General features: G+C 50.8%; 3 protein-coding genes across 3 annotated transcripts; all 3 read left to right on the top strand.

Annotated features, from left to right (window-relative positions):
• The first annotated feature begins 1,321 nt into the window (after positions 1–1,321).
• On the top strand, positions 1,322–2,316 carry LOC135455609 (C-C motif chemokine 4-like). The gene is made up of 3 exons (XM_064728955.1): positions 1,322–1,399; positions 1,966–2,080; positions 2,211–2,316. Exons 1-3 carry the CDS (start codon positions 1,327–1,329, stop codon positions 2,314–2,316), a joined length of 294 nt encoding a protein of 97 aa, XP_064585025.1. The 5' UTR covers positions 1,322–1,326.
• Positions 2,317–3,673: 1,357 nt separating this feature from the next.
• On the top strand, positions 3,674–5,475 carry LOC135455661 (C-C motif chemokine 7-like). The gene is made up of 3 exons (XM_064729041.1): positions 3,674–3,807; positions 4,438–4,555; positions 5,251–5,475. Exons 1-3 carry the CDS (start codon positions 3,738–3,740, stop codon positions 5,348–5,350), a joined length of 288 nt encoding a protein of 95 aa, XP_064585111.1. The 5' UTR covers positions 3,674–3,737; the 3' UTR covers positions 5,351–5,475.
• Positions 5,476–11,336: 5,861 nt separating this feature from the next.
• Positions 11,337–12,343, top strand: LOC135455993 (C-C motif chemokine 13-like). The gene is made up of 3 exons (XM_064729573.1): positions 11,337–11,465; positions 11,654–11,785; positions 12,088–12,343. The coding sequence occupies exons 1-3, from the start codon at positions 11,393–11,395 to the stop codon at positions 12,207–12,209; spliced, it is 327 nt and encodes a 108-aa protein (XP_064585643.1). The 5' UTR covers positions 11,337–11,392; the 3' UTR covers positions 12,210–12,343.
• Positions 12,344–18,357: the final 6,014 nt, after the last annotated feature.

Genomic DNA, 18,357 nt, shown 5'->3' on the forward strand with positions numbered 1-18,357 from the left:
ATCCCAGGGTTCTGTCCCCCCAGCCCAGGGTTCTGTCCCCATCCCCGGGTCCTGTCCCCATCCCCATCCCTGGGTTCTGTCCCCATCCCTGGGTTCTGTCCTTGTCCCCATCCCCGGGTCCTGTCCCCATCCCCAGCCCCTGGGCTGGGGGCAATGCTCACTCTGAGCCAGGCTGTGCCAGCACAGCGTGCAGAACCTCACACATTCCCCTTCCAGGAGCAGCACCCCAAGGCAGACCAGGACACAGTCTCAAGCTGCATGAAGGGAAATATAGGTTGGATATTAGGAAGAAGTTCATTACAGAAAGAGTGATAAAGTTCTGGAATGGCTGCCCAGGGAGGTGGTGGAGTCCCCATCCCTGGGGGTGTTTAACAAAGCCTGGATGTGGCACTGGGTGCCAGGGTTTAGCTGAGGGGTTTGGGTTGAGTTTAACTCGATCTTTAAGGTCTCCTCCAGCCTGGTGGATCTGTGGTTCTGTGCAGGGCTGTGTCCCCATCACCCCAGGATCTCTCAGCGTTCCCAGCACAGCCTCCGCCTCTCCCGCTGCTCCCCTTCCTGCGCCAGCTGCAGGCAGCTGGGAAGCGCCCTGGGATCTGCAGGGCTGGGGGGAGAAGGGGCTTTTCTGACAGCTGCAGCCAGGCCAAATCCACCAGGGATTCCCTCTCTGGCCTCTCTTTCCCAGCCCAGCACGGCCAAGAACATGAGCTGCTGCTTTGGCACCGAGAGCGGGGAAGTGCAGCCACCTGCCCGTCCTCCCCCTGGGCCCCAAACACCCCCAAAAATGCACAGAGGGGTTTGTGTGCCTGATGCAACCAGGCAGAAGCTGTTTCTCTATGATTTGTGGTTTCTCTATGGCTGTTTATTTTGTGGTGGAGGAGCAGAGGGATTTTTGGCTGGTGGTCCCAAGGGCCAGGGTACAAAACTGCAGGGCAGGGGGAGGACAGGCACCATGGGAGACCCTGCCTGTCCCTTGAGCCATCCAAAGGACATCCCCAAACCCTCTCAGCTCCCCTCCACGAGGCCTGGACACAGCCTGCCCAGGGGCTCAGGGTGCAGAGCCAAGCTTTGGGAACAGCCTGTCCGTCAGCCCCAGCACTCAGGACTGGAGCTCAGGAAAAATCCCAAGCACATCAGTGCCAGAAGCACGGCCTGGGAGCACATTCTTCCTTTCCCAGGGCTGGGGAGGGGATGAGGGGATGAAGTATCACTTTCCCTCTGTGCTTTGGGACGTGGCAGGGGCCAGGCCCTCCCCCATGGATCCCCCATAAAAGCAGCCGGGGCAGGCTGGCCCCAGCACAGGCGGCTCAGCCACTGCCACAGCCCGGCATGGGGACAGCATCCAGGGTGCTCTGTGCCCTCCTCATCCTCTGCACGCTGTGCTGGCACAGCCTGGCTCAGAGTGAGCATTGCCCCCAGCCCAGGGGCTGGGGATGGGGACAGAGACAGAACCCAGGGATGGGGATGGGGACAGAGACAGAACCCAGGGATGGGATGGGACAGAACCCAGGGATGGGGACAGAACCCAGGGATGGGGGACAGAACCTGGGGATGGGGACAGGGACAGAACTCAGGGAAGGGGGAACAGGGACAGAATCCAGGGATGGGGACAGGACCCAGGGATGGGGATGGGACAGAAACCCAGGGATGGGGACAGAACACTGGGCTGGGGGACAGAACCTGGATGGAATGGGACAGAAACCAGGAATGGGGAATGGGGACAGAACCCAGGGATGGGGGACAGGGACAGAACCCAGGGATGAGAGGAACAGGGATAGAACCTAGGGCTGGAGATGGGGACAGAACCCAGGGATGGGAAATGGGGACAGAGCCCAGGGCTGTGGGGTCAGGTTTGCTTCATGCGCAGAGCACATGGGGATCCCCCCAAAGAGCTGCCACTGCCATGGCAGGAGGGTGAGGAGGGCCTGGGGGTCTCCAGGCTGAGCCAGGCTTGTGCTGCCCCCCCAGGAGCTCCAGCCATGCCAGACAAGTGCTGCTTCAACTTCCAGACCAGGAGGATCAAGAGGGACAACGTGGTGGCCTGCTACCCCACCAGCCCCGAGTGCCCGCACCAGGCTGTGATGTGAGTACCCCAAACCCACCCTGCACCCTGCCCACCCCTGCCCTGCTCTTCTGGGTCCATCCTGACCCCCTGAGCCCCTCAGGAGCTCAGGGTTGGGGTCCCCACTGACCCCAGCCCCTCTGTGCCCCAGCTTCAGGGTGAGGAACGGGAAGGAGATCTGCACGCAGGCCAGCAGGCCGTGGGTCAAGAGGTACCAGCAGAGCTTCCAAGTCAGCTCCTTCTCCATCCCCAGCTAGGGGGGTGGCTGGGGACGACCCTGTGGGGGACACCACGCCGGCAGAGGGGACATTTCTGGATGGAGCAGCTCACGAGGGACATCCTCCCCACCACCATGACCCTCACCGCAGGAGGAGGCCTTTTCCAGCCTCTTCCAGCCTTTTCCAGCCCACCAGGATGGAGAGTCCAGACCCTCTGTGGTCCATGGAGAGGCTGCAGCAGTCTGGGGGTGAAGGGAGAGCAGCTCCTCTGTTGTGTTTTGTCGACTCTGACCAGAATTAAACGCGATTCCCACGTGCAAACATCTGTGTGTGCGAGTCTCTGGGGCCTGGGCAGGTCCTGCTGCCGCCTTTCCTGCCCAGGTGTTGGGACCAGCAAGGAGCCAGGAGCAGCTGGAGCCTCAGCCAGGTCTCCGTGAGGGTGTCCAGGGGGGAATGGGGCCAAACCAAACCCAGGAGGAACCAGAGGGACAGCATGGCCGGGCGGAGGGGGCCTCCTGTGCTCCTCATCCACCGTCCCAATTAACAGCCCAAATTCCCTCAGAGGGGGATCTCAGGCAGCCCAAAACGCCAGGAATGCCACCAGGAAATGTGATGGGTGCTGTGACAGTGGCAGAGCCACCCAGCAATGGGTGATGGATGTGACTGTATTCACAGGGGTCTGAGGATGAGGGAAGAGATGAGGATCTGACTCCATATTTCAGAAGGCTTGATTTATTATTTTATGATATATATTATACTAAAACTATATAAAAAAATGGAATAAAGGATTTCCTCAGAAGGTGAGCTAAGAATAGAAAAAGAAAGAATGATAACAAAGGCTTGTGGCTCAGGCTCTCTGTCCAAGCTAGTTCACTTTGATTGGCCATTAATTAGAAACAACCACATGAGACCAATCACAGATGCACCTGTTGCATTCCACAGCAGCAGATAATCAATGTTTACATTTTGTTCCTGAGGCCTCTCAGCTTCTCAGGAGGAAAAATCCTAAGGAAAGGATTTTTCATAAAAGATGTCTGTGACAGATGGAGAAACAACCCCGGCCACCACACCAGAGCAAGCAGAGGCCCCAGAGCCAATGGCAAGGAGTGGTTTTTGCACAGGAACTCACAAGGGTGAGCATCATCCTGTGCTCTTTGCTGGTGGCCACAACCCGACCCAAAATAGACTCCCAGCCCAGCATCACCAGCCTCTCCCACACCTCTCAGCAGCCCTGGGCTGTCACGGTGGCCAAAGTGGCTGCCAGGAGGAATTTCCCCTCCCCACTCGCCCCTCATGGAGAGATCCCAGCGGTTCTTTCCACGGGGACGGTCCAGAGCTGTCATGGAAAGCCTGGCAGGGGTTGGTATAAATCACCCAGGGCTGCATGCAGGAGGGCAGAAAGCTCCTGGCGGGCTGAGCAGAACCAGAGCTGCTGGTGCTGACAGAACCTCGGGGTGGACATGAGGATCTCCCTGGCCCTGCTCGTCCTGCTGCTGGCAGCTGCCTGGACTGGAAGCCAGGGCATGTCCTGTAAGTAGCAGCAGGGAGATTTTCCCTTCTGAGATTTCGCTCTGATGGGGTTTGGGGCTGGGGAAGGGGAGGAGAGCTCAGCTCCTGATGGGGTTGTGGGGTTTTGGGGTTGTGGGGGCATCACAGCTGCCTGAGCATGGGGATGACCTGGATTTGTTCAAAATCCAGGTAAAATTGGAGTAAAAATGGGTTAAAAATGGAGCAAAAATGGAGTAAAAATGGGGTTGGTTCAGCCCCAGAGTCCCAGCTGAGGAGCTCTAAGGGCAGGGTGCTCACACCCTGGGGCAGAGCATCACCCCTGGGGCGGCAAGATGCTCCAGCTGCCTGAGCATGGGGGTGGGCTGGATTTGTTCAAAATCCAGGTTAAAATGGGGTAAAAATTGACTAAAAATAGGGGAAAAATGGAATAAAAATGGAGTAAAAATGGAGTAAAAATGGAGTAAGAATGGGGTTGGTTCAGCCCCAGAGTCCCAGCTGGGGAGCTCTAAGGGCAGGGTGCTCACACCCTGGGGCAGAGCATCACCCCTGGGGCTGCAAGATGCTCCCTTTGTGGGATGAGGGAGCAGGAGCAGAGCCCACACCCCTCATGGCAGGACAGGGAGAGCACTGAACCCTCCCTCCTGCTCTCAGTCCGCAGCCTCAGAGCCAAGTGCTGCTCCAAGGAAATGTTCTACCACCGGAAAATCCCAGAGTCCAGGATCTTGGGCTACCTGGAAACAGCCTCCACCTGCACCCACAGGGCTGTCTTGTGAGTAACCCCAGCCCCCAGCCAGCCTTCCTCCCCTCCAGCCCATCCTCACCTCGCTCACCCTCCTTCCCCACCAATCCCCATTGTTGGGGACTCCCCAAAACGAGTCCCTTGTGTGACAGAGGTCACAGGATGAGGGAAGAGATGTAGATCTGACTCTATGTTTTAGAAGGCTTGATTTGTTATTTTATGATATATATTACATTATAACTACACATAAAAAAGAATAGAATGAAAAGTTTCATCTCAGAAGGTGAGCTAAGAATAGAAAGGAATGAAAAACAAAGGTTTGTGGCTCGGACAGAGAGAGAGAGCCAGCTCTGCCGTGAGTGGTCACTAATTCCAAACATTTACACGAGACCAATCACAGATCCACCTGTTGCATTCCATAGCAGCAGAAAACCATTGTTTACACTTTGTCCCTGAGGCCTCTCAGCTTCTCAGAAGGGAAAAAAATCTCAAGAAAGGATTTTCATAAAAAGATGTTTGTGACCCCCTTGCACAAGGTGCTGCGGGTCGGGCTGTCCTCACCTGGCTCTGCACACTCACCTCCCTCCCTGCTTGACCCAAACAGCCCCAAATGGCCCCATTTGTGCTGCCAGCAGGCCAAGAGTCAGCCCTGGCAGGGAAAAGGGGGACAGGATGCTGCAGGAACCCCCAGACTGACTCCCAGGACATTCTTTTTCCTCCCCAAGTGTGAAGCTGCTGAAAGGGATGGTGTGTGTGGACCCAGACAAGAAATGGTTCCAGGAGTACCTGAGGAAGCAGAAGAATCCAAACAGCACCTCCACGTGAAGCTGCCTTCCCCAAACCTCTATTTAATTGTACCCCATAGTTCTCTGTGTGTGTGTTTTTGTGTCATTAATTTACAGAGCTGGCTCTGTCCCCTTCCCCTGAACTCAATAAACCCTCTTGTAAATAAACCTGCAGCTGGAGTGAGACGTCAATGCTGGGCAGAAAATGGATCATATCCAGGCTCAATTTTCCCAGGAATAGTCCAGGAAACCCAAAGGGCCCAGCTCCCCTAGCCCTGCCCAGCTGTGGGGTTTAAGGATGCCCATGGGATGAGGATAAATGTGAGGAAAATTCCCTTTGGGGTGTTTGAGGGTGTTTAGGGGTTGGCTCAGTCCCTGGGGAGCAGCACTGGTGACAGCCCCAGCTCTGGGTGTCACTGCCCTCCCCAGCTTGTCACCAAACAGGGCACTGTCCCAGCCATGGGCAGGCAGTTTCTGCAGAAAAACGCTGCATTGTTCACTTTCCTGTTAGTTTGTGACTCACTTGAATCATCTTTTTGATGAGCTAGGACATGCCTCACTCTTAAAGATACCTTTATACACATTGCCAGATTTGTTGCCATTTATCTGCCCCATTTAGGGCATTTTTTGTATAAATCAATGGCCAATTTTGTACAATCAATGGCCAATGGACAATTATTCTGCCACAATGCCCACAGGACTACATCACCTGGAATTGGTCTGGAATTAGAAGGAATAGGACTAGGACTGTGTAACTGCAATTCTCATTTTTTGCAGAGAAAATGAGAGTTAACCAGACTTTTCTAGTTGCTCTTTGGTGGTGGAAATCCCAGGATCCAGCAGAATATTTGGGATGTGTGAAGGACAGGGCAGGAATTGGTTCTCTAAACCATAGAAGCATTAAAGAAAAGACCTTTAAGGTCAAGTCCAAGCACTAACCCAGCACCAAACCACATCCCCATGGGTGACACATCTTTGGAACACCCCCAGGGGTGGGGATCCCACCCACCCAAACGCCACATTCAGCCCGAGAACGTGACTCAGAGCTGGAGCCCACGCAGAGGTGCCAGATGATGAAGAACGGAACCCCTTGGAGATGAAAGATTGCCAAGGATGGGGCTGAGGGCACAGCTCGGTGTCCCTGTGCCTCTGGTGCTGCTGGGTGGCAGCAGGGTGGCAAACAGGACAGCTCAGGTTTAGCTTTTATATTTTTTATACTTTCCAGACTCTGTGCTGCTTTAGTGTGTAGTTCTGAGATTCATATCAGGGGATGGTGAGCTCTGTGCACAGAGCAGGGAGACAAAACAATTCCTTCTGTAGCTGGGGACCAAGGACAAATGATCCAGATCTCAGGCCCAAGAGCATAAATAATGCTCTTAAATAGTGGTCATTATAATGTAATGTAATGTAATGTAATGTAATGTAATATAATGTAATGTAATATAATATAATATAATATAGTAATGTAATGTAATGTAATGTAATGTAATTTTAATTAATGTAATGTAATGTAATTATGGCAATATAAACTAATTATATTAACACGATATATAATAAATATATTATATAATATAATATATTATAATTAATATATATAATATAATATAATATAATATATATTATATTATATTATATTATATTATATTATATTATATTATATTATATTATAATTATGCTATACTAAGACTATAATAAAGAATAGAGAAAGGATCCAGACAGAAGGCTAAAAGATAATAATGAAAAACTCGTGACTCTTCCAGAGTCCTGACACAGCTGGCTGTGATTGATTATTAAGTAAAAACAATTCACATGAAACCAATGAAACAATGACCAGTTGGATAAACAATCTCCAACCACATTCCAAAGCAGCAAAACACAGGAGAAGCAAATGAGAAGCAAAATTTCCTTTTTCTCTGAGGCTTCCCAGGAGAAGAATCCTGGGCAAGGGGATTTTTCAGAAAACATGAATGTGACAGGGGTCTTCCCACAGTATCCTCAGGGAGGGAAGGAACATTTGGAAATGTGAGCTACAAATCCATCAGCTGTAGGAGCTGTGCTTTGAAAGCAGAGCTATTCCCAGAAAAGCCCCACAGAGCAGGGTCAGGGCCAGCTCATGCGGCTGCCCCGTGCTCTCCCCGGAACCCCGAGCCACAGGAGCCCTTTGCAGCATTTTTATCAATGAGTGTCACTTCCAGGGGGATGTTGCATAAGCCCTGCGGCTTCCTCTGCCCTTGCACGGGATCGGGGTGCTGGCTGTGACTTTCATTTCTTCCTGCTGTGGGTTCCTGCCCTGGGGAAGGCAGAGGTTGCTTTGATCCCTTTGGTGCTCCCCAGAGCATCCCCCTGCCTCAGGGCCAGCAGCTGGACTTGATGATCCTTGTAGATCCCTTCTGCCGTCGACATCTTTTCACTAAAAATCCTTTCTTGGGATTTTTTTCCCTTCTGAGAAGCCTCAGAAACAAAATGCAAGCAATGGTTATCTGCTGCTGTGGAATGCATCAGGTGGATTTTTGATTGGCCCATCTTGGATGTTTATAATTAATGGCCAATCAAGGCCAAGCTATCTCAGAATTTGAGAGAGCTGCCTTTTGTTATCATTCCTTTAGATTCTATTCTTAGCTGGCCTTCTGAAAGGAAACCTTTCCTTCTATTCTTTTTAGTCAGTTATAATGTAATATATATATCATAAAATAATAAATCAAGCCTTCTGAACATGGAGTCAACATTCTCATCTCTTCCCTCACCTGAAGACCGCTGTGACCACTGTCACACCCTTCCAGCTCAAGAATATTCTGTGATTCTCCTCTTATCCCTTGTTTCTGGGATAAGAGCCCTAAGGGAGAGGTTCCTCACCCTGGGACAGAGTGAATTTGGGGTCTGCTCTGGCCCCACAGCTCCCCCTTGTCCTGCCCTCAGTCAGGGATGGTCCCTCTGCACATCCCAGGGGGTGAGGGGATCTCAGACCTAATTCTCTCATTTTCTTTGGGATACTCACGCAAGGCAGTGCCAAAATCATCAGATTTTGTGAGACCAGTGCTACATTTGCTCTCCCACCCAATGTGAGTTTGTCTGGTGGTGAGGTGGCCACAGCCTGGATCAGGAGCAATTTATGGGAATCTTTGTAGCCCTTTTGTTTTGGCTGCACCTGCCTCAACTGCCTCTTCCTTCCTTGCTTATTCCTTATTTATTATTCCTTATTTATTTTTTTTCTCTTTATTATTTGCCTCTTCCGTCCTTGTTTATTCCTTATTTATTATTTGTTCTTTTTTCTCTTTTCTCTCTTGGGTGCACAAAATTCTGGTGGCATTGAGATCTCAACCATAATCAAACAAGCCAAAACAGAATTGGCATCTTTGGCCCTTTACTCCCCCCATTAACTAATGGGCTTTTTCTTTCTTTAATTTTTCAAATTTGCATTTGCAAAGCTGAAGTTTCTCTTTCCCTGTGTTTCCTCCCCTCCAGATTCTTGTTCCTCTGTTGTCACCTGCTCACAGAGATCTTCCACGGCAAGAGAAATAAAACCACAAGTCATTGCTTTACTCTCCCTTTACATCAGTTCCTGATATCTAATTCCTTAAACAGAATTAAACACCAACTTCCTACTCATGCTGAGCTGCACTTTTGTGCAATTCTCTGTAATATCCTCGATTCCAGTCACAATGGAAAGTATTTCATCAGCATCCAGTAAGAAGTCCCATCCGGCCCTCAGCTGAATGGAGAACTGAAAGCTTGGCCAGTCACTTCTTCAGCAAAGAGGAAATTTTTTTTTTTGCTTTTTCCATCAGAAATAATCTATTAATTGTGAGATTTTCTGTGGTTCCTGCCGGATGAGAATTCATCCTGTGGAAACTGCAGTGCCCACAGAGCCCTGATCTCAGTTTCCAGGTTTTTCTGGCTGTGGGATATTTATTCCTCACCATGCTCCTGGTGTTTGTTGGTCCCCAGTGCTGCTCTCTTGTCCATCCTGCCCCTTTTCCCTCCATTTGGGCACCCAAGCTGAGCTCAGTTCATCCCTGGCTCCAGAAAAAATCTCATCCAGGCTTTGGATAGCTCAGGATCTCATTCCTGTGGTGGACCCAGACAGCAATTCTTGGTTTCCTTCCTCCTGTCAGTCCCTCTCCCACTTCTCCCCGATGCACAAACCCAGCTGGCCCTGGTGAGGCAGGAGAGGTGCCAGAATTCCAGAGTGGCTGGAGAGCTGTGGGGAAATCCCTGTGGATTTACAGGCAGAGAGGGTCATGAAAACACAAAAAACTTCCACTGGCTTGCCCTGAATTTGGGACTTCTCTGCACACAGAAGGTGCTTTGAGCTCTGGAGAAACCTCTTGGTGTCTTTGCAATCAGCAGGGCAGAAAAACAGAATAAATTCATGCAGATCTGCATTACTCTGGGGAATTGAGCCCCTTCTTTTTGCCTTTGTGCATCCAGGGACACATGACAAGCAGGAGCCTTTACAGCAGGTGAATTTTCCAAGCCTTCCTTCAACCACCACAAATGGTTATTGGCAAACCCAAAGGATTTATTAATTTATTTATTCATTTGTAGCTCCACGCACAGAGTGGCTGAAAGAGAAAGAGCTGAAAATTGGGAGTGGGAGAAAGAGCTGGAACAGCTGGAACAGCTGGACCTGTTCTTCCACCACCTCAAGGCCAGATCAGCTCCTCCTGAGCAGCTCCAGGAGATGATTTGCAGCCATTCCCTGTCCTGCTGACACCAGGCAGGACCTGATGGCTGGGGAAAGTTTTTCTGGACAAGAACAGGCATTGCCATGGCTCAGCATTTTGGGCACTTGGACTTTTCCCTTGAATCAGTCAGGAATTAGTCATAGCCCAGGCAAGGTCAGCAGCAAGGCCAGGGGAAGCTGGGCTTTGCATGGTAACTGCAAACTCTCTGTGGCAGCATCAAGAAAAGGCTGGAAAAGGCAAAAAAAATGGAGGAAGAAGTGATTTTGGCAGCTCACTTTGTTTGGGTGTGCAGCAGAGGGGGGTGTTTGGGGAATTACCCTCTGGAATTGCAAACGCTGCCCTTTTTCAGTCACTCTGCAGTTTCCTGGAGGTTTTATCTGTAACGAGCTGATCCCAGTGGGTACCAGCAGGATCCTCTCCTCCCTCAATGCTGTGTCCTGCCATGGGAGTCTCTCCTTTTTGGGACTAAATCAGGAGAGATTAAATTGGATTAAATTCTGCTTGGGAAGAAGTGGTCAAGCAGTTACTGCAAAAACTTCAGCCTTGAAAGGCTGCAGCAAAACTGAAACTCTTCAGTGTAAATTCAGTCAGAGGAAAGGGAGGAGAGGGTCAGCTGCAACCAAAAATGAAACCCTTAGAGAGGTGTAAATCCAGCCAGGGGACAAGGAGGGTGGAAGGGTTGGCTGCAGCCAAAAGTTAAACCCTTATAGAAGTATAAATTCAGCCAGGGGACAGGGAGGGTGGCAGGGTGAGCTGCTGGCCTGGAGCAGGGCACCAGAGTCCAGGCCCTGCACCTGCAGGGACTCCATGTCTCTGCAGCCTTTCCAGTAAGGAAATTGCTCTTTTGACCAACCACCAGCAAAAAGGGACAAACGTGAGGCCCACAGTGACTTCTAGCTCGACACAACCTCATTCCCTCATGATTTTCCCTGTCCAAGCAGGAGTTGTGTTATCAGTGGGGATGAATATGCGTGCAGTGGTTGTGGGCCTCGCTGTGGATCCCCGTGGTGGAGCAGGGTGAAAAGTGGCAAACCCAGGGAGAATTTGGCATCTTTCTCCTTGCAGGGCTTTTCTGCCAGCACCCCCAGAGCTGCTGCAGAGCCCTGACACAGTTTGGGAGCACCAGGCCCCCAAGGAGCACCTCGGAAGCTGCAGCCTCGTGGCCGGCGCTTCCCCTTCTGCGGTTTCGTTGCCTTTTCCAGCTCAGCAAAAATTAATGATCCCAACATAATTTTTAGGCACAATTTCCTAGTATGATGTCCTCACTTTCCTTCTGTGAAACCCTGCGCCCGCCCCTGGGATGGGGATAAAAGGGGAGCACGGCCCCAGGGCCACAGACAGAGTCCTGCAGCCTCCTCAGCTCCAGCTCCAGCTCCTCTCTCAGAGCCCACAGCACCATGAAGGTCCTGGCAGCCACCCTGGCCACTCTGCTGCTCCTGGCCACCTGCTCCCCAGCTGAAGGTCACCTTGGTGAGTGCCAGCCCTGGCAGGGTGGCTCTGGGGAGGGTTTGGGGGGTCTGTGTCACATTGAGGGATGCAGGTTTGGAGATGGGGGTTGGCTGGAGGGGTTTCTGCCAGGGGATGTGGAAATCCCTGGAGGGGGCAGAGGCCGTGCTGGGCTCTCACCAGAGCCATGTGTGTGTCCCCTGCCCTCACAGATGGTGTCCCCACCAAGTGCTGCTTCACCTACCAGATGAGGCCCATCCTCCCTCAGCCGCCGCCTTGGTTTACCCAGGTCCGGTGGTGCGTGCTGACACACGGTGAGCTGCCCTGCAGTGCCAGACACCGGGGTTGATGTGAGACAGCTCAGGCACCAGGGTGTAGTGAGAACCAGGGGTGCCAGGGACCTGGGGAACACATGGGGTGAGACAGGGGGACCTGGGGACACACCGGGGTGTGATGTGAGTGCCCAGCACTGCCAGAGGTGCCAGGGCTCACAATGGGTGTGATGTGAGCACCCAGCACTGCCAGGGGTGCCAGGGGACACAATGGGAGTGATGTGAGCACCCAGCAGTGCCAGGGGTGCCAGGGGACACACATGGGACACTCGGGGTGCTGCTGCTGGCACTCAGACCCCGCTGCCCCAGCCCAGCAGCTCAAGGCAGGTTTTGTCCTGGCAGTGTGGTCACCCTGAGGAAGAAGGAGCTGTGTGCAGATCCAAAGGAAAAATGGGTGCAGAATCTCCAGAAGCACTTCCAGAACGCAAAAAACTGAGCCTTCCCTGCTGACAGCCAGAATCCCAACCCTGCACAGCCTCCAGACTCGGGCACAACAGAGAGGATTTGACCCCCAGCCTTCTTCAGAGGAGAAAATTATTTTATTTAACTTATTTAAGTTAAACTAAATATTGTTTTTCTAAGCATTATTTTTAAAATAATTTCTAAAAATTATTTAAACTATGTCAGAATAATACACTAAAATAAAGAACATTTCAATCATATCCACGTGTCTGTTAATGAGGGGTCAGTTTTGATGCCTCCTTGCACCAAGGTGGGAGAAGGGACCATGGGGACCCCTGGGTTTGCTGTTGCCAGCTCTGGTGCCACCCAGTTTGTCCCCACAGGTGACAGCTGTCTCACCTGGGGCTGCCAGTGGTGGCTCTTGTTTGGGGAATGTTCTGGAAGCACCTGTGGTGCCACAGGAGAGCTGGGGTATGATTTTCTATGGGATGGAAAATCAGCTTGGATCACCTGGCCTGGCTCTGCCCCCTTTACAGCAGCTCCTGAGTCCTTGATGAAGGAAAACACCACTTAGGAACAGCTAAAACATCAACATTATTCTCATTTGCTGAATCCAACAGCAAATAGCTGAAAAAATAATAATAAAATTGAGCTGCAGATCCATTGTCCCACACCACTGGTAACAGGACACAGGACATGGGGACAGCAGACCCAAATTTCTGTGCCACCCAATTCTTCATCTACAGGCACATTGAAAAAATGGAAACTATTTTTGTGTGAACTTATTATCCTGACATATTTGAAATACCACACCTAATAGCTGCCTTTTGTAAGTTCAGAGGTATTTGTGCTGAAGGAAATGCAGTAGATTTCACTCATCTGGGCTCCAGGAAGACACTTGAATTAAGGCCAGATAGTAAATTATGAGCAAAGGCAGAGGAGATGTGACTGGCATGTGAAAAGTAAATTTGGTCAAGAGCTGCCTGAAAGGGGCATGGTAATTGCTTCAGCTGGAAGGGGCTGTGTCACACTCACAGGGGCTTACCCACACAGTTCCTTGAGTTTCTGCCTCAAAAAATATCCTGCTTGACATTTGCATTAATGACCTTGGCACACAAAGCAGGAGAAGGCAGGGAAATGTGCTGATGAGGCAAAACGAGATGGGATCATCAATCTGGAGCAGGCCAGGACATCACACACAGAGGGATTCCAACGACCTTGAGGGGTGGAGGAGGATCCAAGGCAGCAGTGCAGAGCAGGATCCTGCTGTGGGAACGGGGATAACAGGAATAGGAACTCCAGTTTGGGAATTGGGAGTGGCTGGGGCAGGGAAAAGCCTTTGGCACACAGCACAGGACTGATGTTACCATGAAAAAAGCTAAATGCAAAAGGTTTGGGTTGAAAAATGAAGGACTGGTCCATGTGAAGGTTGGAAGGAGGTGCTGCTGGTGTGAGGCCAGGCTGGAAATCAAGAGAGGGAACCAGGTTTGCACAGGGATGCTGTAAGGGTCTCATGCAGGTTTCTGAGCCAAGATAAAAACCAAGCACTGCTCCCATGGACACCACTCCCACTGATGGCTCAGGTTTAGCTTTTATATTTTCACATTCTGTGCTGCTTTAGTGTGTGGGTCTGGGTTCATATTATGGAATGGTGAGCTCTGTGCACAGAGCAGGGAGACAAAACAATTCCTGCTCCAGCTGGGCACCAAGGACAAATGATCCAAATCTCAGCCCAGGAGCACAAACAGCATGGGCTGAGAGAGAAAAATAAGCAGGGTGGGACTGCCTGGGCTAAAGCTGGAATGGGACAATGGACTGCAAGGTGCAAATGGAGCAGAACTGATCCAAGGGAGAGACCTTGTGAGCAAGTTGTGCATTTTGGGACCATTTTGGTTCATCTTGGGCTCATTTTGTGACCATTTTGGTTCATTTTGGGTTCATTTTGTGACCATTTTCGTTCATCTTGCTTTCACCTTGGGATCATTTTGAGTCCATCTTGGGTGCAGCCCTGGCTGGGCTCTTGTGCTGCCCAAGGTGGATCCATTCAGGAGATCCTTTTAATAAATCCCTGCTTTATTCTTTAGCTCTGTCTGGTCTCTGTCCTAGCTCAGCCTTCTCAGGGCATCACCACCAGCACATTGCACAGCCATCCTGCAGCTGAGATTCCTTCCCAGGGGAGCTGCCCTGTCTTCACAAGGGCCCATTCCCACAACTGCCTTTCAGAGCCCAAGGTGTCCCTCAAAGCAGCATTGCTGTGGAATCCAATGTTCTCCAAGGCTATCCAAGCACCTGGAGCAGCAGAATAGCAGCATTTCTGCCCAATTTCCTCCAGAATGTCCTTTTTGGACACTCCCACCTCCAACACCCCTGGTTCTGTGCCCTGAAGGAGCAGAGCTGAGGCAGCCTGGGTGCAGACACCCCCATTTCCTAAGCTCACCCCTTGCTGCTCCTCAGGGCTGGATTGATTTTGCGTTCCAACCTTTCACTCTCCACATTCCCTGTGTGTGCCGTCCCAGCTCACTGTCCTTGGGATGTGTCACAATCTCTGCAGTACTTCAGGACATCAAATCTCCTCTGGGATCATCGGGGTTTCTGTTTCTTTATTTCTCTCCTTTTGGTTTCCTCCACATCCTCATCTCTGACCAAATCCCTCAGAGCTTCCTGGGCCACCTCACTGCTGAGCTGAAAGATTTTTATAGCACTATTTGAAATTTTCAGGCTTTTTCTGTCGACTTCCTCTTTCTCTGGAATTTCTGTTTCGAATTAACTGGGACAGGACTAATCCTGGGCTCTGCTTGGATCCCTTTCCTTTTCAACCACAGGATGTGGGACTGAGTCACATTTTAGGGAGAATTACTTCTATCCCCCCTGATCTGTGAATCCCAGCACCCACAGCATCCCTCCACTCCCAAATGCCAGCCAAGCCTGTCACTCTGGACACTCTCTTGTCGCAGACATCTTTTATGAAAAATCCTTTCCTTAGGATTTTTCCTCCTGAGAAGCTCAGAGGCCTCAGGAACAAAATGTAAACATTGATTATCTGCTGCTGTGGAATGCAACAGGTGCATCTGTGATTGGTCTCATGTGGGGGTTGTTTCTAATTAATGGCCAATCACAGTCAGCTGGCTGGGACAGAGAGCCTGAGCCACAGACCTTTGTTATCATTCTTTCTTTTTCTATTCTTAGCTAGCCTTCTAATGAAATCCTTCTATTCTTTTAGTACAGTTTTAATGTAATATATATCATAAAATAATAAATCAAGCCTTCTGAAACATGGAGTCAGATCCTCGTCTCTTCCCTCATCCTCAGACCCCTGTGAACACCATCACACCCTCCTGAATTTTCCTTCTGTGACTTCCCCAGCTGTGAAACCTTTTCTTTGCTTTTACTCCAAGCCAGGAGTAATGGCACCCATCAGCCCTTTCCCATCCTTTTCAGAGCCACTTTTTTCCTGCAGCCTCCATGCCTGGACCCTGCTGGGTGTAATTCAGCATGACAAAGCCTCTTCCTCCTCCCAGAGAGGCATCACTCCCGATTCAAAGTGCTTTTTGGTGTGAAATCTGCTTTTTACCCTGGGCTCAATGCCTCAGAGCAGCCCCAGGGTGGGCTCCCCTGTGTGCCTCCAAAAAGCTGACCCTGCTACCCCCAAAAATGCCTTGCAGGAAGGTGGGGAAGAGCCAGAGAGTGCAAAGACCAGAAATAACAAAACACAGCCAGGTTTTGCATCTGGGCCTGCCTTTTGCCCATAGAGCTGAGTGAAAAAAGGTGATTTTGGAAGCAAGGACTCAGCACAGCAGGACTGTGAGTCACCAAGGGCAGCAGGCTGGGAGCTCAGGTGACAATGACAAAGGACAGGTGCCAGCCTGCAGCTCCATGCACAGCCCTGAGGTTGGGGCACAAGTGGCAGGGATGCTCTGGGAAGGACCCAGCAAACACCTTGGGGCACAGGAACCAGCAGAATTTGGTGGCTCAAAGGGCACAAGGACGACACAGGGATGTCTGCAAAGGGAAAGAGGAAGGAATTTGCTCTGGCTGTGATTCTGCAAGAGGCAAGATGTGAACTCATCCTGCTGCTGGGAAGTGGCTCCAGAGCAGCAGCACGGGCAGGAAAGGGTCAGGATGAGTCAGGGCTCAGCCACATCTCTGATGGTGCCCAAATTCCAGGGCCAGGTCAGCCCTGGATCATCCAGGAGGTGAAAATAAATTGGTTTTTGAGAGATAAGTCCCAGCAGACGATGTGCTTGCTGTCTCCAAGGATTGAACATTTGCTGCCCTCACAGCTTGGGGGCACAGTTCCCTGTGACCGTGTTCACAGGGGGCTCAGCTGGAGGGAAGAGATGAGGATCTGACTCCATGTTTCACAAGGCTTGATTTATTATTTTATTATATATATTACATTAAAACTATACTATAAGAATAGAAGAAAAGGTTTCATTAGAAGGCTGGCTAAGAATAGAATAGCAAAGAATGATAAAGCTTCTGTCTTGGACAGAGAGTCCGAGCCTGCTGGACTGTGATTGGCCATTAATTACAAACAAACCAACATGGGCCAATCACAGATGCACCTGTTGCATTCCACAGCAGCAGATAATCAATGTTTACATTTTGTTCCTGAGGCCTCTGAGCTTCTCAGGAGGAAAAATCCAAAGGAAAGGATTTTTTATGAAAGATGTCTGTGACAGTTCCCCATCCCCGGGCTTCTGAGGGAAGGGAGAGGCCCTTGGGGTTACAGCACGTGGTTTTTCAGAGAAGCAGAGCAAGCAGGGCTGAGGAAACACAACTTCCACTCGCTGTGTCACTCTAGGAACAGACTTCCCCTCTCCCCAGGTGATCTCCCAGCACCTCCTCACTGCTGCAGGAATTTTTCTCCCATTATTTTTTTGCTATTTGAGACCAGAATATCGTGTCCTTTCCAGCAGGAAAACAAAGGATGGAATTGTTCAGTGACCCCTGTGGCCCATTCTCAGGCCTCTCTCACCCTCCTTGCACTGCACACCACAATTCTTCCACGCTCTGCCAATTTAACAAATCCACGCTTGTTTCAAGCAGCATTAATAAAAATATCACATAGCAGCAGAGCTGTGGCAGCCAGGGGTGAAACCCACCCAGGCCATTTCCACAGGCTGACAATGACAATGAGGTGTCAGAAGCATTAGGGGATTTATTTTTTTGCAATTTGGGGAAGCTGCACAGCACCGAGCTGCTCCTGCAATAATCCCTTCCCAGAGCACAGCACTCGCAGATTTTGAATCCCTGTCAAAAATGACGTCAGGTTAAACTCCAGGAGAAGAACGGGAGCCTGCTGGTGTGGGAACACAGATTCCCAAGGATTTCCCAGGCAGCTCTTCCAGCAGAGCAGCATTGCAGCACCATCTGCTGCCTGCTGCTCCCCAGCTCCTCAGAGGCAGCTGAGAAATGCTCACTCACCCCTCAGGGTGACAAACCCTGCAGTCACCGATGAGAAAGTGGATCTGTGTTCTCTTCTTGGGGGAAATCAGGGCTCAGGCTCCTCAGAGCTCCCTCAGTCTCAGATCTTGTGGTCAGTGCTGCAGGTGAGTGTGAGCAGCACCAACTCACAGAGTTTTAATTGCTGCAAATATTTACTCAGGGTTTCAGCAAATCAACACCCTGCTGGCACTTCTGTTTGCAGCTGCCTCCCTGTGAGGGCACAGCACACCTGACTCCACGTGTGGCTGGGCATTGCTCAAGCTGATCCCAGCTCCTCCTGACACATATGAAAGGTTCACATGAGATTCCAGCTCCTCCTGGCCCATCTAAAAGGTTCACAGGAGGTCTCAGCTCCCCCTCACTCATCTGAAAGGCTCACAGCAAATTCCAGATCCTCCTGACACATCTAAAAGGCTCACAGCAGTTCCCAGCTCCTCTTTCTCCATCTAAAAAGCTCACAGCAGATCCCAGCTCCTCCTGACCCATCTGAAAGGTTCACATGAGATTCCAGCTCCTCCTGGCCCATCTGAAAGGTTCACATGAGATTCCAGCTCCTCCTGGCCCATCTGAAAGGTTCACATGAGATTCCAGCTCCTCCTGGCCCATCTAAAAGGCTCACAGAAGTTCCCAGCTCCCCTTTCTCCACCTAAAAAGCTCATAGGAGATCCCAGCTCCTCCTGGCATCTGAAAGGTTCACAGCAGATCCCAGCTCCTTTTTCTCCATCTAAAAGGTT

The sequence above is a fragment of the Zonotrichia leucophrys genome, chromosome 19 (genome assembly GCF_028769735.1).
Source record: "Zonotrichia leucophrys gambelii isolate GWCS_2022_RI chromosome 19, RI_Zleu_2.0, whole genome shotgun sequence".
Lineage (NCBI taxonomy): Eukaryota > Metazoa > Chordata > Aves > Passeriformes > Passerellidae > Zonotrichia > Zonotrichia leucophrys.